Source organism: Crassostrea angulata, chromosome 9 (assembly GCF_025612915.1).
Source record: "Crassostrea angulata isolate pt1a10 chromosome 9, ASM2561291v2, whole genome shotgun sequence".
Taxonomy (NCBI): Eukaryota; Metazoa; Mollusca; class Bivalvia; order Ostreida; family Ostreidae; genus Magallana; species Magallana angulata.
In genome coordinates, this window is record NC_069119.1 from 16,899,740 (window position 1) to 16,923,027 (window position 23,288).

A 23,288-nucleotide genomic window follows, 5' to 3' on the forward strand; every position below is an offset into this window, starting at 1 on the left:
TTTTGGTAAGTTAGTTTTTTTTTTTGGAAGTATAGGTATACTCCCCCCCCCCCCCCCCCCCCCCCCCCCCCCCCCCCCCCACGGATTAGGATTTCCATGATTTTGGGAATTACTTTTTTTCAATATTTCTGAGGATTAGTCTAGCCCCCCCACTTTCAATTTGCTTCCGACGCCTATGTTCAGTATGCAATAAATAGTCACTGTGCCTGTTTGAGTTAACAGTTTAAATTGACACCCCGAGAAAACCATTGTCAACCTCCGCTTCGTGTCGGTTGACATTGGTTTCCTCGGATTGTCAATTTCAATTCTTACCCTCCCAAACAGGCGGCATTTACATAATGTTTCATTATTCATGCTGTGACATCCTTAAAAAATATTTACAAGTCTTATCTTGAAGAAAACCTTATAACTTAGATTGTAATAGCTTTGGGCTCCTTCCCTGGCATGTCTTTATGAACCAGGATTTGAAATTGCAGCCACAGATCCAACATATTTGATTTTTTACGTTAAAAAAATCAGCAAATACCATATTTTTGTCAACTTTTTTATTAATACTTTAACATTAGTTCTGTGTATACATATATATATATCTAGTTTAAAACAAGAGTCAATGGTACAATAAAAGTAGAGTTCAGGTCACATCGGGTTTGCTTTTGTCCGGCGTTGATGATGAGGGGAGGGTGACCTCCATTGATGTGGGCGTACTGTCCATAGCCGACAGAGTATTGGATACCTGCAACATAGAATATTTGTTGGTCATGTATGCTTATGTGTTAAGTAATGGACTATAATTATTTATTCATGATTACAGCACAATTTTGACCTCCACAATCAATTCATTAGACTGAAAAATTCATATTTCTGTCATGAAAAAGATACCGGTATTCTAACCTTATGTTCAAACACAGCAACTTCCTTTCAATGCACATCTGTACAACCACTAACATTTCATTTTTAAAGAGGGAGGGAGGAGGTGTTACTAGTTCTTTAGAACATTATTTTGTTTGTAGTTACATGTTTTACTATTTGTGATAAGAATAAAGAACATGTGGGAATTTAAAGAAAAAAGTTTTTGTGAGGATGTATGCTCATGGGTAACTGGTATTCACAACTATACATCTGTACATTGGAGAGTGGCAAGCTTGAATGATTGGACAGCCATACTTACAGATAAGTTGAGTACTGAAGTCATGGGAGGCAGCGATGAGACACAGGTTACTGCTGGAACTGTGATAAAGAGGAGAAAAATATTTTTCTTCATAAATTCATTCCTTACAACAGTATCCGAGTTTCTCTCTCTCTCTCTCTCTCTCTTCTCTCTCATAATAATCATACTATATTACTGTCACATGTTTAAGTCTTAGATATAATCTTGATAGAATTAGCTGTGCGTCTTCATTGATATCCATAGAATTTGAGCGATAGAGGTACACATTTATTTTATGCAATAGATTCTTCTTTTCATTTTCTTTAAAAAATATTTCCTTCGCAGGTATTTCCTTTACCTGGATAGGTGAGATCTTACCTGTGGTAGAACCTCCTGCCTGTACAGGATTATCAGCTGTTAAACAGGCCACATCCTACAAAAGTACACATTAAATACTCAATAGTACAAAACTAACATTGCAATACACAGACCTCTCTATATCAAGAACTAGATTACATTTTCCTTAGTCAAGTTTTATTCACCTTAACAACACTAGTAAAAAATATTATTTGTAAAGTAAAATCACCACTGCAGAACCCGACTTATTGTTCAGTAAAAACATATTCATTTTTTGTAAAAAAAAAAAAAAAAATTCTTGAACCAATTTCAAAATCAAGAAGTGTCTTTTAAACCTTCACTGAAAAGCTTTCTAAATCAACTTTATTAATTTAAACAGTATCAGGTGGGAAAAAAACAGCATTCCATCTAGATAGTGTATCTTCACACAGAGAGTGATAATATGTTTTTTTATTACCTGCATCAAAGATGGCTCCGCGATTTTTCCGTCAGTGGGTTTGTCCGAGGAGAGGAATGAGTCCGGGTGGAGGGGGGAGGAGAATGGGATAGACAGCCTGGCGTTGACCGCTAGTAAGTGATCCCGCCGCGTGGCCAGCGACTTGATGTGACCCTCCAGTCGATGGTTCTCTGATTTCAGCTGATGCAGACAATGAAGAAGGGAGGCAACTGAAGAAATAACAACGAAAAACATACAGGAATTACTAAAAGAATTTTTCATGAACTGACTTTTTATCTTTCGGAGTATTATTATCTTTAGAAGAAAAGCATTCCAATCTGACAATGATTTTTTTAAAACTTTTTCTTTTAAGATGTGTAATAAACATGTTGAAAATAATTCAAGCAATCTTAATGCATGCAGTTCACAGCTTTCACATCACTCCTAGTGAAGTTTAAACATATATATACGCAATACATGTACCGGTAAAGGAAAAATCCTTTTTGTTCACGTTTTAAAGGGTACCTGCAGTGCCGATCAATTTTTGATATGATGGAGATCTATGTGTAAAAACATCATCCTGAAAATTTTTACAGCTATCGCATAAGTAGTTTTCGAGATATTAGGGGAAACCTGATTTCACACCTGTACGAGTTTTGAATAAAGCCGATTTGGCGCGAGATGAACTGTGATGTCACTGGGTCAACGCCGCTGTATGAGAAACAGGAATATCGTATGAAAACTGTTCGTTTTCTTGCATTGTTTTATCGATATATGAACATTTTTTTCTGTTGTTTTATTTCCCTATCAACCCTGGATGACTAAATAATTATACTGTTGTTTGAGTTTAAACCCATATTCTATCGAACAAAAATGCCAAATTCGGAAATATCTACATAAATTTTGTCAAATGTGTAGCACATTTTGCATAGAAATGCACAGCATATGTAGCAAAATGACTATTAATCAAAGCACTATTGTTATAAGAAACACATTTTGTTAATATTGTCATTCTTTAGAATGATTTTTCCGTGACAATGTTAACTGATAAATAATATTGATAATACATATTTCGTAAAATGTAACACGGGGTCTATTCCTCGTATAAGGCATAAAATTACATATGATGTCGCCCGATTATTAACAATAAAAATAGTATGCATTCTTTAACAAACAAACACAGGATTATAAACGGATCAAGGCGAAAGTCCAAGATGGCTGCATGATTAAGTCTGTCTCGTACTCTTTTAAAAATACGATAGTAGAATTTTTATTTTACATTCATTAAATGTCAAAAATGTTCAAGTTTATTCAGATTTCATAATGATCCGTTGTCAGTAAAACACTTTAAGCTATATGGAGTTAAAGCATTAAATTGCTGACCATAGCGATCGAAAGGTGCACTTTATCAAATAAAAAATTAAGACCAACGTAATTACTTCCGAAATAATTACTTGATCACAAAAAAGATTTAAATTGCTGAATTTGGTCATTATTTAAGTGATTAGATAAGTAAAAATAAAGGCATTTACTTGAAACATTAGTTTTACTACTTGATAGTCTCATGCATGATTCTTTAATCACTGATTGATGGACAATACACATGTATTAGCTTACGAATGCTTGATTTTACACAGTCTAATTTATTTTTCTGTTTTATTTTTTAACAATTGAGTAGCGAATCATACACAAATCAATTTACCAGTCTAGAGGTGTGAAACCCTCTCTTTGTTCACCCGACTTGTGTACCATGTGTATACATACCCCAGATACACGTGTGTCTGGAGCAGTGGCTTCGTTTGTTTACCTGTTAACCTGTGTCATTGTCTCGGATCACTCGTGTGTGAAAGGATATTATGTAATAAAAAAATGAATTATGAACATAAATCTGCCCATGCAAGCATTTTAAGATATCGTATTCATCGGTAAAAGGGCGATGAGAATAGCAAATTTTAAAAGGAAATCTGAGTGTAATAAAATAATTACGGATACAAATTTCTAAATCTACAATACTTAAAATAACTAGATATGTCAAAACATCAGACCTATATCAATCATTTTGGCTGAAAAATTGAATTTAATTTGTATAGCTTTGTAAAGAAATTTCCCTCCTGTTGATCTCGTGACGTCACTTCTGCTGAAGCCTCGTTATCGCCTAATTCTGTTTTCTCTTGATTAGATTTCCCAAGGCAGGTAAAAATAGCCACTTTGAAGTGGCGTTATTTCTGCATCAATTTCGATGTGGTTTTTTGCATTAAATTTTGGTAAATAAACTCTTTGCCATATGTTTCACATCGGCTGGGCTGCAGGTACCCTTTAAGTGGATGCCTTAAATGTTAGCAAATAAGATATTAAAACTACTAAAAATAATTGTCAGATCTGCAACCAAGTTACAATTTTCCGGTTTTTTTTAACTTCATACCCTTATCTTATCTATTGTTATATATATTTTCTTCCTGCTTTCATAACAAGAGAGATAAAAACAGCAGGTTCACTTACTGTCAAAATGTTCGCCTTGCTTCATCAGGAACTGTGAGCCCTGTTCCCATTGTCTCTCCAACAGCTGTTCCAAGGATGTCGGAAACTCCCTGTAAACACATGTACATTTACAATTATAACATGCCTGGATCCACAAATTCTTACTGTTTGTAATTAAAATTAGAGTATTATTATAGAATATATTGAGATTTTCTTGCTTGTAGAAAAATTAAAGTTATCAGACTTTGAATTTAGTGTAGCAACTTAGATTACATCAGAGGTGTTCCGAGTTTAAAAACAAGGGAAATCAAATGCTGTTGGTGAATAGTTTTGATGGCTATTCAACTTGGGTGAATAGCACATAATTTATTTCACAATTAGATAGAATAGCTTGTTTATCCATTGTAATTTTACATAGAAAATAGTCCCACAGGTATAATAAATCAATATGTGTAATATATACATGTAATAATCATGATAAAATCATCAATTATGAATTATGAAATAAAGGGCTTGAAACTGGCCAAAGTTAAATTTGATGGAGGATAGAAGGGGAAACAGTACATTAACACTCTTTCCTCATCTAATGATTTTACATGTAAAATACACTAGGAATTTCGAAATAGAATTTTATATTCAACTTTTAATGAAATGGTTCCTTACCCATTAGGTGGTTCCTTCTGTGGCGACTGCTGACTAGGAAATATCTTGGGTGGTCCACAGGCCCCTTCTGTGAGATCATTACATGACCCAAGGCCAGAGCCCGGGTTGTTTTGAGTAAATGAGAAAGTGAGGGGTCCTGGAACTCCGATACTCTGAAAATGTGGGCTGCCTCCAAACACAGAGAAACTGTTTAAACTGCAACACAAGATATACATGTAGTTACAACATAAATAGATCTGATAAGACTTCATCAAAACATGGCAATATTTTTTTTAATGGAAACTCTTTAGATTCATTAATCTATGAATACTATGTCCAGAATTTTTTTTCTCTCAGGCATAGTAAAGAAGAAAATTTGTTAATTGCATGTCAAATTCAACACAACGACTTTTCATTTATCATTTACAGTCAAAAATAGAATTTTCAGAATCGGCCAACATGGAAGTTCTAAGGTCCTTTAAAACTCTTAATCTGGGTCAGATGTAGTCAGACCTGGCTTCTTTAATCAATATTACCCTTCTACAACACAAGTTGTCATTTTCGAACATATATCTAGGAGATTTCTATCCAAAAGACTCCGTTAGTACAATTTACCTGACATTATTCGAGTTGGTCCCAATACTGGGAGTCGTCAGCTCCGGTTTTCTGCGGACTTTCCGCGATCCGGTAGGTGATGTGTCCTTACTCTCCGTAGAACCATTCCTGATGAGTTTCTTGTTACCCAAGGTGTTCAGTTGTTTTGTTCTTTTCATTTTTTTCTCAAATTTCTCTTGGGATCTAGGAAATCAATTTTTCAAACAAAATCTTATTAATCAATTCTTCTCAACTACATGTACATACATGTACAAAGAGCTGCTATTGAGCATATGATATAAACTGTGCATAAAGAAACAAATCTATACACAATCAAATATAAAGAAAAAATTTTACTATAAGGAAGTAAAAACTCTACATATACAACATCTATTGATCTCATCAAAACTCTGATCAAATCATGATACATATTGTTTGCCACACACACTAAGCATTTTGAATGCATTACTCAGAAAAACTATCGGAACATCATATTTCCTTGAAAAAAGAATTTTAGCAACAGATGTATACTTACTTCGACCTTGACCTCTTAGCCGCTTGGTCGATTTCGTTATCGCTCTGTGAGGCAGTTCGCCCTAGCGAGGATATCTTGTTCGTGGATCCAGTCATGAAACTGTCTAACGATCCGGTGAAGCTTCCACTCAACGCCTCACCGCTCAGACCAGCCGAGGGTGAAAACATTGGTCCCGCCTCACTGGCCAATCTCAGATCTGCACTTTGTACTGAGTACAGGCTTCCTGATGACACTGATCGGTGCAAAGCATGATTATCATTAAGGGAGGGCTGAGACACTGTGAAAAACAAAAATCAAAGAAAATGAACGAAATGCAAATATCTTGATTCATTTGGTATACTATTACTTGAGTGCAAATTTCATTTTCAGGAAGGGTTGACACACTGTTAAATATATAAATAAATAAAAAAAAATTGACACAAATATCTCGTGCTAGACAATTTCATGAGTGCAGATGAAATTTCAAAGAACTGATGTCATTACTATCTTTGTCAAAAATTTATACACATATGCCAATATTCAGCAAAGGTGCAATGTGTCAATAACAGAAGCAGCTTTGGAAGACATTCTGACTGTGTAATGGTGTGACTCTGATCAATACAATGTATGCATGTAATATACATTCATCTGTAACTGTACTATTGTGACTTGATTAAAAATATTTATTGATATTTCACAGAAAAATATTATATCAAATTTGTATGTTCATGTTCATGAATTGGTGAATGTTCCCGATTGATTCCTTATAGTTATTGGTTACTTGGCCCTCATTTGACTCTGCAAGGAGTGAGGGAACCTTCTTCTGATCAGGCCTAAGAAAAAAAATTGTTTGTTTCCGCTTTCCCGACCGACCCTAGCTTTTACCCCTCGACTCAAAACTTTTTTTTAAGGATTTTTAATGGAAAATCGTTTATTTTCCTTTTTATCTGATTTGGAAAAAAAATTACTCAGAATTTTGGTCACAAAAACGCTTGAAGCAGTTACTCTTCTCAAATCAGTGTAACTCAAACGTTTTGTTTCAAAATGGCTGTATGTTTCCATGTGTTGTAGATTTTAATAATGCTCTCATCATTGGCAGAGGAAGTATCTGATATATAGTCATTTTTGTGTTTTCTTAAGACCAGCTTAATAGTCAGGAATGATATTAAAAGTATTTCTCATTTTATACCATTCAGCAGTGTCAGTATCTAACCGGCATGTATGGATACTGCAATATTAAAGGGGAAAAAAAATATTTGAAAAATAAAAAAAATTTCCGACTGACCGACCCTACTTTTTTTCAGCATGAAAGCGGAAACAAACTATTTTTTCTGTTAGACCTCACCTTTAAATCTACAGTTGTTGGAAATTTCCATATTGGTTTGTACATGCAACTCACTGAAGAACCCCACTCCAGTTAATGGAGATTCCCCTAATCTATTTTTATCACATGACATACTTGGGAAACTCCTGTTTTCGCTGTCCTCTTCCTCCTGGTTTGGGGACTCGGTGGGGCTGATGGTGGAGGTTTCTGACAGGGTGGAGGTCCCTATCCCACTGCTGGCGTTAGACAAGGGGGGAGTGGCGGGCTGCTTCTCTTTGTCCTGACCCCCCAACAGCTGGTTCTGGGCAGGGTTGTAACTCTCTTTGTTTTCTGCCTTGTTCCCTCTCTGCAAAATCAAGCAATATTAAATTGCCTGAAATACCTGAAAAATTAAAGATAAATTCTATTTTGCATTAAGCGAAACAGAATTTATCTTTATTTTTTCAGGTCAGTATTTTTCAAATATTATTTGGCAGACTGTTCTTTATCATTTTAATAGCAAGATTTGAAAAGGGGAATATTTATACATTTTATTAAGGGGGGGGGGGGGGGGGTGTTACTTTTTAAAAGTGTTTTTTTTTTTTACATGCAACCAAAGGAATCAATGCTACAGTATTTTGCACAATGCTGCAGTGCTTAATAAACTAATCAAAGTTTTTTTTATTAGCATCAAATAAATCCTCTTTTTAATAAAGTGATAATGTAAATATTTCAGTTATTTTCAACTCTGTCCTTGCGAGGTCTATAAAATCAAACATCAACAGAATTTTACACTGATGTCAGTGATTCACCAATGTAATTATTCTGATTGTACATATATATAATAGGAAGACCCACCTTAAACATTCGAGTATCTGTGGTCAAAGTATTCCCCTTCTCTGGACTAGCATTGTCTGCAGGGATAGGCTTGAAAGCTGGAATTTGTTTTATGTTGGCATCCCTCTTCTACAATCATCAAAAGTGATCGATAACAAACTCCTTCAATTTTAAATAGTGTTAAAACAGATATGTTCTAGAGTATCTTCGGGATATTTTCAGAAATCAGTGGTTAACTCCTTTATAATCCAGATTATTAATTTGTACAAATTCTAGATACATGTAAATTCTAGATACAAGTAAATTTTAGATACATGTAAATTTTGGATACATGTTAATTTTTGATACATGTAAAATTTAGATACATGTGAATTTTAGATACATGTGAATTCTAGATACATGTAAATTTTTGATACATGTAAATTTTAGATACATTTGAATTCTAGATACATGTAAATTTTTGATACATGTAAAATTTAGATACATGTAAATTTTAGATACATGTAAATTCAAGATACATGTAAATTCTAGATACATGTAAATTTTTGATACATGTAAATTTTAGATACATTTGAATTCTAGATACATGTAAATTTTTGATACATGTAAAATTTAGATACATGTAAATTTTAGATACATGTAAATTCAAGATACATGTAAATTCTAGATACATATAAATTCAGTGACTTACAAGCTTCTTGTAGTGGTGGACACAATAGCCACAGTACTTGACATTGTCGCCATAGTTACCCGCTTCTTCGCAGAGAAGTCCTTGCGCCTGAGCACTGAAAAAAATATAAACTTTTTTTTCAGCTTTATGATTCTCGGTAAACCTTGGAAAGGAGGGAGGATAAAAATCACTAGATTGGTCTTGCAGTCCAGGTGAACTCAAAGTTTGTGTGACTGGTTCAATATACAATGGATATTCAACAATCCTAACATAAGTTGAGAGTTCTAAGAGGGCTCTCATCATATTGAGGTATTGTAGGTATCTCCACGGATTATTTACATGTATCTGATGGACAAAGATATTTGCCACATAAATATATTATTTTGCTAACCAGATATACATATTGAAATTAGCAAATAATGATGAAACTTTCTTACAAGAGGAGAAGGATATTTTCCATCCTTTTTTGGCAGCCATCACTTACATTTTTTCATTTAAATTTTAATGGAAATAACCCCCAAATCTACAGAAATTGACCTACCAAGTAACGTGAAAATTCATCTTACAACCATTTCTGTTACACTGCATACAGGCTCCAGAATTGGATCTCGTTGCTCGTCCATTTTCTTCACAAATATAACACACCTGAAAAATACCAATAAAACCCTTAAAATGAAGATTCATAAAATTAGAGTTACACAAATGAAACAAAAAGCATCTGGAAAATAATGCTAGGAAACAGTTTCATAAAACTGCAGTGAATTTTACATTTAACACTTGAAATTATTGATAAAATTTGCTTTCTTTTTTAAATACCTTATTAAATCTCTCTGGTGGAACATTCTTTAACACAATAGGTTCCATTGTCTGAACGTTAGCGAACCACGCTTCAGGGATAAACAGTGCACAAACCACGTGGCACCAAGCAACTAAAAGAAGATAGCTTTAGAAGTCATAAGGAATTGTCACAATTTTAGATCTTTCACTTTAAATAATAAGTCTAGCTGAACATAAAATATTATTTAACAGATAATGATTTTCATAAGATTAAGCCCATTTTTTCGATGCACTTAATATATGTTTGACATTTGGTGATGTACTTGATTTAGCCAAAAAGATTAATAGAATACACGCCGAAATGCGATGATTACAGTTATCTCCCCTCTCTTAAGAGGGAAACGAGAAATGCACTTTGAAAATGTTGAAATTACTATAAAAATTTGACCTAGAATTATCTACATGCCTGGCAAGCCATTACAAAGTGCGTACTCTATCTACCAGGGCCAACCTAAATCCACTGTCAATAAATCCCATTCTATTAGTTTACATGTACATCAAATTAATTTGACTAATACATACCACCTGTGTCTGTTCGCTTCAGAGCACCATCCCTCTGGGGACACAACTCGCACTTCTAAAATTAGATATAATGTTCTATCGTTGAAATGAAAGATGTCTACTGACTGGTTTAATGATAGAATTCGTCCCATATTCTCGCTTTGTAGCATATAAAAAAAAAAAAAAAAAAAAAATTTGCACTGTATCTTGCCTAAATTTTAATATGATTGGTCCCAAATACATACAATGTTGATCTTTTATGATCCCATTTTAAGAATGATTAATTGTTATTGCAATGAAATCACTGCCACTTTAAACATCATGGTTGAATGATGATGTTACGGCCGCCATGTTAATGATAACATCAAAGACATTCTGAGTGTGATTTCCGACAAAATGGCAGGCAAATTTAAATGTGTTTATTAACAAAATGCTTTGTTACGAATCATAAAATGGATATTTTGTGGACTTAACTACATATGCATGTTCCAAAAGGTTTGTAATATATTAAAATGTGTTTTCCCTCATGCAGATTATTTTTAACTGTCTTAAAATCGATGTGAAGCAGATCCGCTTCACAACTTTTACATTGCAAGTATATGGCACAAATTCTTACTGTGACCCAAGCGTAGCCTGGTCATGGTAAGATTATTCTCTCTATTCTGAAATATACAGCGATTAAAGATGCTACAGTATTTTACCCAATAATTCTGAGTAATATTTGTATAACATTTATAAAGCATATATTATGATATAAAAAAATCTGGACCAGATGATTACAGATTCAAAATAAATTTTGAAAATTAAGTTTCGTCATTATTCAGATTCATGACATTATTTTAACACAACAAGTCTGATAGAACATCACAAACAATATCAAGCATAATTCAAATCATCATTTTCATAAGGTCATTAATCTAAATCAATTAACATAATGCCAAGTAAAATGAAGAAATTCATATTCTACATCAGTAATCTAATGACAAACGTTACAATTGTTTTTGTCTGATGTGATTAAAATAAGATTAATTCAATGTCCATCTGATCGAGATGACAATCTTCTCTGGCGCTAAGTTACTCAGGGATGTTTACGCAGAAAAACGTGCATCGGTTTAATTTCAAAATGGCCGCGAAACTTACAACTCTCGCCGATCGTTCCTGTGATTCGCACTTTCTGCAATACCAAGGTCCTTTCGGCACGTGAACAATCCCGTAACAAGCTGTTAAAAGTAAAAATATTGCGCATAAATAAGATAAAAGGCGATCGCGGTAGTCATAATGTTGTTTACAACATATTTACATTGCACCCCCCCCCCCCCCCACGTACCTTGATGAACAGCTACGTTACAACCCTGACCGTCGCAGTAAACTAGCGGGTTTTCAGCCCACCCTCTTTCGTCTGAACAAACACAACAACCGCCGAGCATCTCCTTCATCGTGGAAACATTCAAGGAATTAACCCTTGAAAACGAAAGACTATCATTGTTTTGCCGACATATTTACCATGTTCCAGCGGAAAGGGTCATGACGCATGCGCAGGAAAAAATAAACACGGTGCCTCATTAAATCGATCCTTGTGAAATTTAGCGGTTTAGTAAATAAATTTTAAAATCTTCATAAGCCTTTAAATCAGTCGATATTATTATGATATCAAGTTAATACTTTGAGATTATAAAAGTAATTTAAAAAGTAAGTAAAGAAAACTGTAAATGTTTTCACAACGACAAACTTTACATATTTTACAATTGATATAATCTAACATGATAAAACTGCTAAGTAGTACTTACGCCGTTTCCTCACTATCACATGAGGCGTACATTTTACCAAACGTGCCTTTCAATATATAGTGCCCCTTTAAAACAACGATATACATGTATATCGTTGTTTTAAAGGGACACTTTATATAATTTTTAGGAAAAAGATAGACGACGTTCATATATACACATGTACATACAGTACATGTATAATAATTAGAAGGACCAAAGAATAGGACCATATTTGGTGATATTTTTCTGCGAAATTAAGTTAATGTCTTAAGAGGCAGTCTACGGTAGAACCATGCAAATGGCTATCAATGGGAGTATATCGAAATTTCATGAGACTTGGCACAAATACTCATGATAACCTAACTTGATTATGATGAGAAGGATTTTGATTTCATTACATCAGTAACCATGGAAACGGATGGCACTTTGGTTTTCCCTTGTTCTATTTATAGAACTTTTAAGAAATCTGACAGTATGCAATTCTTTTTAATTTATTGGAAATATTACACACTGCAATTGAATGAAACTCATTTCTTCACATTGTGAAAACCCATAGTAATTCTAAATAATATGAATTTAAATTTCTAAACACAATACACAAAGATATGAGGGCCTTAACTTCATGAAAATACTGAAATTTTACCAAAATTGACCTATTTGCACTAAAACCAGCATAACTGCCCAAGAAACGCATCAATTAATATAATATTTTGTCAACTTAAAGAGTCTTCACTTGTCTTTAATCTGTTTGATGGAATTTGGTTGCAAATGAAATTCAGTGGAAATATCGGGGGGGGGGGGGGGGGGGGGGGGTTGGACATGGTGCACTAACACTTAAAGTAGGTAAAATGCTCTTACATAATTATTTAGATTTTCTCGCCAAATAAAGCAACTGAAGAATTAAATAGTCTTAAAATGATTAAAAACTAAACACTCATTATTACTATGGATTGCCCTCAGTCATGGGGGGGGGGAGAGAGAGAGAGAGAGAGAGAGAGAGAGAGAGAGAGAGAAAGAGGGGGGTGCAATTGAAAGGAAACTTGGACCATTAAGGAAGAGCTTGCAATCCAGTACAATTTGAATCTGTTGAGTATTGTATACATGTCATATATCATTTTGTCCAGGAAAAAGAGCTCTATTATTGTAAATGGTTCTAAATAATTTTCCCCTGTCTTATTTGCTTAATTCAATGTATCTATAATTTGTTATCAAGAATGTGTTTCACCCATAAATAAATTTCTCGGAAAACTTACCGGTATGTGATTACTGAGTATATGTTTTCATTATGAATGTTGTGGGATAATGACAAATATTAACTTTCATAATTTAAAGATTGGTTTCTCAATTTATGAATAGCACTATCCTATTACAAGAGATATTATCCTTAAGGTGGTTTGGGACAATTCCATGTTGTCACATATTGTTTATCGAAATAAACAATAAAATGATGTGTAATTATATATTAAGTAGTTTCTTTCCCGATATTGTCACTTAACAGGGTAGCGCAGTGAGTTAGAGGGTTTACTACGAATCTGCAAGTCATGAGTTCAAATCCTGCTTGGGCTTTTACAATTTTTACCTCTCCAAATATTTTTAAAAGCTATTTTCCAGTTAAATATTGTAAAATTTGAAAATTCTAAACCGATGGAAATATTTGAATTATAACATACATTAATCCATAATAATATTGACAGATGTCCCATACCACCTTAATTCATATAAGTATCCACTTTGACATAAAACTGTACAATAACAATGGATTTCATGTTACATGTATTCAAATTTTAATTTTAACATATCAAACGATTCCTATTATCATATATTTTTAAGCAAAGTTACAACATTAGCATATTGATAAGATGATATTTGAGAAAAACACAACAAATAACAATCTTTTAACTTAATATATAACCTGTTTAATATTCATGGATTATTTGGTACAATAATGAACGTTAAAAAGTACATATAACCACCTGATATGAAAACAAAAATGCCTACATGTAACACTTGTTTACAAGAAATGCTTGAAATGAGCCTTTGCTTCAAATGGAGCAAAAACAAAGACCAAATTACTCCTGACCAGTTATTAAAATGAAATATGACTAGCAATTCTTTACAAAGCTATGCAATAAAATATGCAATAGAGACAAATTTCAACCTTCAATGAAAATATCAGATAGAGAATTTCAATTTCAGAATAAAAAATACAAAATTTGTGAATTGAAATATTCATTATTCAGTTACTTAAGAATAATAGATAGAGATGTTCAATTAATTTAAATTAAGAAAGCTATCATCACCAATTAATACATGTGTCCCTATTAGCCAAATAACAACATCAATAATACATGTAGTGCTATTAGTCAAATAAAATCATCAATTTATACATGTAGCGCTATTGGACAACTATTATCAATTAATACATGTATCACTATTGGCCAAATAACAACATCCATTCATACATGTAGTGCTATTAGTAAAATCAAATCTTTAATTCATACATGTAGCCTTTTTAGACATCTATAATCAATTCATACATGTAACACTATTAGACAACTACATGTGTTAGCATTAATAACCAAACAACATCAATTCACACATGTAGCACTTATCTATCATAAAATCATCAATTCGTACATGTAGTGCTATTAGACAACTATTATCATCATACATGTTGCACTAAAAGCTAAATAACATCATCGATTCATACATGTAGCACTAATAACCAAACAACATCAATTCATACATGAAGCACTATTTGCCAAATAACATCATCAAGTTAAACATATAGCAATGTTAGACAACTATGAACATTAATTTATGTATGTACGTTTCACTATTGGCCAAATAACATCACCAATTGATGTAGCGCTGTTAGCCAAATAACCTCATCAATTTATACATGTAGCACCATTAGTCTAAAAACATCATCAATTCAAACATATAGCACAATTAGCTAGCCAAGTAACATCATCCATTCACACAAGTGCTATACGATAACTTTTATCATCAAATCATTCATAAAATGCCATTATCTAGCATACATCCTTAATTTATACATGTAGCCCTATTAGCCAAATAACATAATCAATTCATACCCGTAGAGCTATTAGTCCAAACATTATCAATTCATGTACATGTAGTGTTAATAGAGGACTAACATCATAATTCATACATGAAATGCTATTAAAGAACTGACAACATCAATGTTTTTATCAAACTTACATTATCAATTCATTCTTGTAGCACTATATTAGACAAACAAAATTATCAATTCATACATGTAGACCTACTAACCAACATTCATACATGTAGCACTATTGGCCAAATAACATCATCAATTCAGACAAGTGACATTAGACAAAATTTATCATCAAAACATTAATGAAGTGTTATTATCTAGCTTACATCCTCAATTGATACATATTTATTACATGTTTGTCTATTAGAAGTCTAACATAATCAATTTATACCTGTAGCACTATTAGACGACTTACATCATTCATACACATATAGTGCTATTAGAGGACTAACATCATCAATTCATGCATGTATCACAATTAACCAAATAATATGATCAAGTGACTGCGATACTTCATTGGAAACTTTAAATTGAAATTCTAGCTGGCAAGAGTTTGAACAATAACTTAACTAAAAAGACAAATTCTGATTTTCTATACATCAATACTAAAAGTATCAACATGTATACATTTACACCAGTGTGACAGTATCAGTAAATTGGATACCATTTCAAGAATAACAGATATCAGAAGTAATCACCCTCACATTTAAAGTGAAAGAGTATTTCCTATACGAAATTATTCTTAACCAAGTGTCAGTTCAGAGACAATACTGGATAATACTTGGCTACGTTCAACGGCAACAAGATCACTGATTACATTTTGAAGATCTTCATCATTTTCTGCACTTTCCTCGCCTTTCACTATGTTGGATACTTTCTGCTTTTTCAAACATAAGTTTCCAAAGAAGCTTCTAATCTGTTGAGGAGAGAGCCATTCATCTGGAGAAAACACTCTGTTTCCCTCTCCATCTGTTTCAGATCGCATTTGTCTAGAAGCTGTGTGTGGACTTGGTTTTTTCCCCGTCTCTTCTCCATTTCTGAACAAGGCAGTGAGGTAATTTCTCACCTTTCCAGAAAAGCGGGATGTCTTTTTTCTTCGTTTTAGAGCGTAGCCATGGCTTTCACAGAAATTTGTTGGTTGTTCAAAAACCACTGGGACAGATGAGAGAATTTGTTGATTAAGTCGAAGTTCACTGCACTGTGCTGACCAAAGCCTTTTACTCCTGTCCTCAAGGGTGTCCAACTGCTGTTCATCATAGACATGCTGACCGACAGAAAGGTGTTGGACAAGTTGGTTCTCTTTCCTAAATACTTTGATGCAGTCTGGATCAATGCAAGGAAAATGGTCCTGTTGTTTAACTCCTTGAATGGTAGTTGGCTTTGGGTCTGGCTGTTTCACTCCAGAGAAGACCTGAAGGATACCAAATGCATATAGTAATTAATAAACTTGATAATACCTACACTCAGAAATAACCATATACCCCAGGTATTAAAAATATGTTTTGTGTTCTTAAAATTTGACAATATTTGTTAAGAATCAAATAAACATGTAAAAGCAATTTCCTGAGTAAGATTCTAAAGCTATTTTGCAACGGCACATCCTATAAACAGTTTTTAAGTTACTGATTTCACTCTAATTACTAACACCGATATATATAATTCTAGAAATGTTTAAGCTGAGCATATTAGACTACTATTAGTAACAATATGTACTCTAATATGCTGCAATTTGACAAAATGTGTCATTTTGATGCAATCCATCATTCATAACTGTAAAATGATTGAAATAGTTACAATGTACTTACCAAGTTCTCATCTTTCAATAGCAACTTTTCTGAAATTCTAGTCATATCTTCTGCTGAAATAAGCTTTCCTCTAAGGCCATATGCTTTATATGCCATCATTCCATCGTTTTGAAAAATGAAATTGTTATGCTGTGATATCTGGAAGGATTTGAGCTGTCCAGAAAGCACTGGTGTTTGGGGTTCAGCTAAGAGATCTACTACTGAGATGTAGGTGTTTCTGATGCCACCATGACTTTCAAGTGCCAACTTCATCTGTTTAGCATTGAGGATGTCATTACCTTCATTCACATAGTTCAGCATGTGAAGTCTGCAAGTTCCAGTCCTAGAGTCACACAGGTCCTTGCCTGATTGAGCTTCGCTAAAATTGTACTCCTTTATAGATAATGGCAGCTCATCACGGAATTTCCACAGGTAGGACAGCATTGGCAATGCATGATAGCATCCAGCATTATCTGATCTAATATATGCATCCCTAAGATGTGGATGAAGAGACTTTAATGTCTGGAAAGCATCACCAAAGATCTGACTCACCAAGTGCCAACCCTGCTTTCCTTCTTCAATGAGATGAATCATAGAAATAATGTCAAACTTGTTATTGTTGTCAATGTCATCTGAATGTGGGTGACAGATAACAGCACAAATCATGTGCCAACTAATGCCCTGCTTCCCAAACCACTCACTCTGTGTCTCACGGAAAGTCTGAGGCAAGTACTTCATGGCCCAATCGGCAATTATCAACACCTCATGTGACTTCAAGTTTTGGAGAATGTTCCTTTTACACAAGTCCTGATTAACATTCCTGATTAAATGATCCCTCCAAGCCCAAACTTTCTCTGCTGACACCCCAAAGTCATGTTTAACTTCTTCCCTTTCTTGGATGCTTGGAAAATTTGTACCCTCTATTAAGTCATGAATTTCGGTTCTAACACTGTACATGATGTCACAAGACTCACAGGTACCAGTGTGAGCATGCTGGCACTCTTCTTCCGACAATGCATATTGTATACAGTGTTGAGCACAGTCACTTTCAGGTCTGATGTGACTTCTAAACCCACTCTTTAAATGCAGCTTCAAAGTGTCAATTTTCCCTTTAAGTTCAGATATTCTAATCTCTGGAAGTGCAAGATTTGACACAATCCTCTTCAAGGTATCGATGCCCTCTAGACCATCATTAACAAAGTTGTCCAAACCATGAAGAGATTGAAGCTGGGAGGCTGCACATGCCTTGATAATTTTGTAAAGAGTTGCCCTGGATGGAGAAATTAGAGAATTCTCCTTGCAGTAGTTTTCATATGCGGTAATAAGCCGAGAAGCAATCATTGTTCTAATCATTTTTGGAACTTTCACTGTAAGGCCTGAGGATAACTTCAAGTTTTTTGATCCAAAACCAACAACTTGAAGATAACACGGAGCAGAAATGAATTCAATAAAGTGATGAATTTTCTCCTTTGAAAGCCGTAGTCGGGATATTTTTGGTGGAGTTACATACTGTCCAGGTCCATGTGTTGAAGCGTACTTTCTTGCAGCATCAATTTTGTAGATGGTCAATCCTTCAATAAAAGTCTGAAGCTCTGACTTGGTGTACATTCCCACAATTATGGACAAAATCTGTATCTTAGTTGTGTAATCTTCAGCTTTTCGGTAAGCTTCTATAACAGTCTCTGTGAGGGGATCTTTAGGTCTGGGTTCCTGATCTTTAGGTTTTATGCTTTCCAAGACATCCTTCATCAAGAGGGAGCCCTGGGATGGTGCAATGCTTTCACAAACATATTGGAAGGCAGTACGAGCTTGACGTATGTAGTACATTCTCGTTGAATACTGAAGTTGATCAAGATTCATTGATGGCTGTGATTTTAAAGGGGAGTACTTTCCATCTGACATTAATTCCATAGCTTCATTAAAGATTTCACGCTGTGATCTTTCATCTTTGGACCAATCAGACCCCACAGTTTTCTGAGATGACAGAAGATCAAAATCTAAAAATAAATATAACAATAAATATTATATATATACTGGTATATTCCTTCAAATATATTTATTCAAAGTATTACACTAAACCCAGCTGTTGGATACACGCATATATATATATATATATATATATATATATATATATATATATATATATATATATATATATATATATATATATATATATATATATATATATATATTTTTTTTTAAGGAATGAATTCAATATTTATAAGTTTTATACGATATAAAATGGTTTGGGGCAGTTTACGCTTTATAAACCGCGAAGCGGTTTATAAAAAAGCGTAAACTGTTCCAAACCATTTTATATCGTATAAAACTAATAAATATTGAATTCATTCCTTATAATTTTATTTTTTTTGCTATCAATTGTTGATAAAAACAGTCATTTGATCTATAAAATGACATCAAATTGTACAAAATTCAAACGTAACGTCAGGCGGATTGATACATTTTTGACGTTAGTCTTACTATGACGTAGGCAACATTCCTTATACGATATAAAATAAATTTTTCAACAAATCAGAAAGCGTGTTACAACCAAAATTAAATTATATATATATATATATATATATATATATATATATATATATATATATATATATATATATATATATATATATATATATATATATATATATATACACACATTTGAAACATTCAATTCTGTATGAACTTTTTGGTGATGTCACAATGATCATAGCATGCGCTTATCTCTTGTCGCTTGGTTATAAACATAAAATCTCGATAATTTTAACAGACTGAGTTCTGAATGATTTGTCTTTTTCAAACGTAAATATAAGTAATATACAGCAATGTTAAAAAGTACACTGGGATATGAAAATGAGGAAAGAGGGTGTGATATAATGGTGGAAGGAAACTTACATTTTTCATTAGAAAAGTCATTTGAATCATCATTTAATTTGTAGAATTTAAAGTACACAATCTTGCGCAAGTTCGTAAATTCAAAAAAGGTTTTTTTATGTTTTGTTTTTGATTTTTGTTTTTTTCATGACTTAAAGAATACCATAATAACATTGCATGTTTTTCTTCTTTTTTTTTTAACAGTGTAAGTTAACAGTGAATGACTAGGTGCTGTATTTCTTATTTGTTATTTTTCATCCTAATTAATGAAATACAATGTAAGAGTTAAAGCTCCCAAGGCACTCCGAATAAATCGTTTACATAAAATTCATCATGAGTTCACCGTTCACTTTGTGCTTTTGCTTCAATTGCATTTTGCATTCGCTCATTGCGAATTCCATTTAGAGTTCGCTAACTATTCAAGTGGAAAGGTATAACGCTTAATGGACTGTAACTGTAGTCATCAGAATCAATCGCTGCACAAAGTTTTATTTTTATCAGGCAAAGGGTTCTCAATTGAAAGATAATGAGTGCAAGATTTACTTGCTAATACACTTCTGTATATGAGAAAGCTTGCAGACACAGTGGTTCTTAAAAATTCACAATATTGCTTTCTTGGAATTAATATAATTTTAACTTCATATAATCAGAATATTTTTATCTGAGGGGCACATTTATTTGTCGTACCCGAATCTGTTGTCTGAGAGCATGGTGCACTATCGCTTTTGGTAATTTCTGGAGCATCAATTCTTCTATCCGTGTCTAAAAAGAAAATTGAAATCTGTATGTATATATCCAAAATAGCAAATTAAACTTTGTCTTTTCAGTTTGTACAAGTCATACTTCACAAGGACCAATTTGTGATAGGTCTTTGTATTGAAATCTTGAGATTTATATTCAACATGTAATTCATAACTGCACAGCTACACCTGTACATGTTGCATGTGAACATGATACACAATGTTTTTTTCTAAATGGGTTGGGATCACCCCCCTTCCCTCCTTCCCCAAATAAGATATATTTTTCAGGTATGTGCTATATTATAATATATGAAATAAAATATATAACAGAGCATTGTGCACTTGATATCACCTTACCTGATATTTCCATACTGTCTTCAGGCACAAACAGTTGCCTTTCATTCTCTTGGTCCTCTGAAAGAACCACAAAAAGCTCACTTAACCAATGTATTATTCATTCAAAATGATGATCAGCAACAAAACAGCCACAACACTAGACAATACAAATGATTCTATTAAATTGTAAAATATAAAAAAAATTTATATGTTATACCTCTTGGGTGAGAAAAAGATCCACCAGCATCCATTGCTTCAGAATCTGTAGTTCTCTCTAATAAACAGCATATTTCTACAAAAAAGTACATGTAGTATATATAATATAATCTAATATAACAGTATATGTAATCTATATAAATCTTATTTCTGATTTTCATACACAATATCTAATGTACATATACAAATATCAATTGGATATCCCAAGTGTTGATTAGTTGAACTCTATTGACATATATTATGATATAACTAAATACAAAGTGTAGATGATTAGAGATTTTGATCCAAAAGATATTGTTATTATCAGTTATTCTAATGTTGTCCAGCTAAACAAGTTTTCAGCATGAATACAAACTAAGAGCTATCTTAATGATAAAAAAACATTAACCCTTTGAAATACCCATTGTTTTTATAAACCTTTTTATGTGTCAATCTGTGTTATTCTCTTAAATACTTCAGTGAGAGAAGCAGGTCTGGCATACCCCCCCCCCCCTTCAATATCTTTGGTATGAAAATATCAGACATTTGTTTTTACATGTAGTACTCCTCAACCCCTTTGTATTTATATTTTCTGTTTCATATATAATGTGCAACAAAGTTTTATGAGTTGAATACATCATAATAATTCAGTCAATCAATGTAAGAAACACACCTTTCAACTCCTCCTTCATATCTGCATTATTCTTGAAACAGTGTTTATGCTTCTCGATACATCTTCTGCAAACACCTATTAATGGTAAAATTCCAAACATTATGCTGATGTATCGATGCATTAATTTCCCTTAAAAGGTTGGTTCATTTGCTGTTCTTTAACAGAGTTTTTGTTCATTTTCAAAACAATAATTTATCAATGACAACAGATAAGAAAATTGAGATCAAGCATGGGTTTAAAACAGCAGTTATTCATTCCTTGAATAAAAAAAACTGTTTTCAAATATGTGTGATTATTTCAACAAGTAAATTTCAAATTTAAAACACTTTAACACTATAAAAAATGTACTGTGCATATACATCTTTTCCATAGAATGGCATAGATATCTAATCAAATGGGGGAGGGGGGGGGGGTAGTTTTAAACTGATTAGATATTGACATGATTGATATGTATTGATACATTTAGTAGGTCCTAGCAATATTAACTGGTACACATAATTGGACTGTTATATAAATATTTTTGGTATGTTAAGAAATATGCCATTACCGTTTACGTAAAGGCGAGGGTTTTCTTACCAGAACCAGTGGGAACATGTGTGCTCAGCTTCATCCATATCTCTCGGCTTTGTATGAATGTAATACCCCTCGCGACTGTGCCAGATTGAGATTTGTCATGTAGTGGATGACAGCATGTTCTCCTTTTTCTTTTCCATTGAATCCCAAATTCTTGCCTGTGTTTAGCACATATACGTCCGCTGAACTTTGACAGCCTCAGCCCATGCACACCAGCACGGTTAAGAATTAACAATGGTTCTGGTATGTGTGCAAAATCTGACTAAGAGGTACATTTAAAAAATCTCAAGTGTGCCGAAGTCTCTTTCTTACAGTCTTGAAGTATATAATCTGCTTTCTCTTTACAATTTTCACCAAAACTACATTTCAAACCATCCATCTTGTTGACATCTGCTTTCTCCAATCATTCTTCTTTATCTTCTTTACACGAGAGTTCCACAAAGGGAGATAATTTAATCTCTAAAAATTCGGAATTTAAACACCGGAAAATAAGCTTAATATTTATTTGCAACCAAATTCCCATTCAGGTATATTTCTTTATGGACAATTCTATTTTTTTAAACAAGAATTTCTAAATTTAAAACGTTTCTTGGGGTTTTATATCTTGCTATGAGAAGTTGTGGATTTTGGACATTACCTATCTTATTATAATATTTGATCATCTAGCTTAAAATCAAAGAATGAATTAAAAAATATTTGTGCACCAAATCAAAGGTATTTGTATCAGATGTTATGTGAATCTGACTCTTGGTATGATTAAACTCTATTTAATACTTAAATGACTATCTGAAATTAGCCTTATTCATGCATGAAATTTATCATGGATAATGAGCTAAAAATAGAAATGGTCTTATCTGGGGGATTTCGGTGATGCAGATAAATTTAACCATGAAAATTTGATAAAATAGACAATATACTTTAGATATATCCAGATGAACTATGAAAATTA

At 33.2% G+C, this 23,288-nt stretch overlaps 2 protein-coding genes across 2 annotated transcripts; both read right to left on the reverse strand.

Annotated features, from left to right (window-relative positions):
• Nucleotides 1-551: 551 nt before the first annotated feature.
• LOC128163496 (protein AF-10-like) lies at nt 552-11,842 on the reverse strand. Its single transcript, XM_052827112.1, has 16 exons — nt 11,644-11,842; nt 11,457-11,536; nt 10,338-10,392; nt 9,795-9,907; nt 9,520-9,623; nt 9,000-9,093; nt 8,330-8,437; nt 7,628-7,838; nt 6,190-6,466; nt 5,676-5,858; nt 5,082-5,276; nt 4,440-4,528; nt 1,962-2,170; nt 1,526-1,580; nt 1,169-1,227; nt 552-733 (listed from the first exon to the last, which is right to left on the reverse strand). The coding sequence occupies exons 1-16, from the start codon at nt 11,750-11,752 to the stop codon at nt 632-634; spliced, it is 2,043 nt and encodes a 680-aa protein (XP_052683072.1). The 5' UTR covers nt 11,753-11,842; the 3' UTR covers nt 552-631.
• A 2,105-nt stretch (nt 11,843-13,947) lies between these two features.
• On the reverse strand, nt 13,948-22,222 carry LOC128162407 (uncharacterized). The gene is made up of 6 exons (XM_052825596.1): nt 21,767-22,222; nt 21,116-21,190; nt 20,920-20,976; nt 20,510-20,584; nt 16,970-18,945; nt 13,948-16,575 (listed from the first exon to the last, which is right to left on the reverse strand). The coding sequence occupies exons 1-6, from the start codon at nt 21,885-21,887 to the stop codon at nt 15,907-15,909; spliced, it is 2,973 nt and encodes a 990-aa protein (XP_052681556.1). The 5' UTR covers nt 21,888-22,222; the 3' UTR covers nt 13,948-15,906.
• Between the last annotated feature and the right edge of the window lie 1,066 nt (nt 22,223-23,288).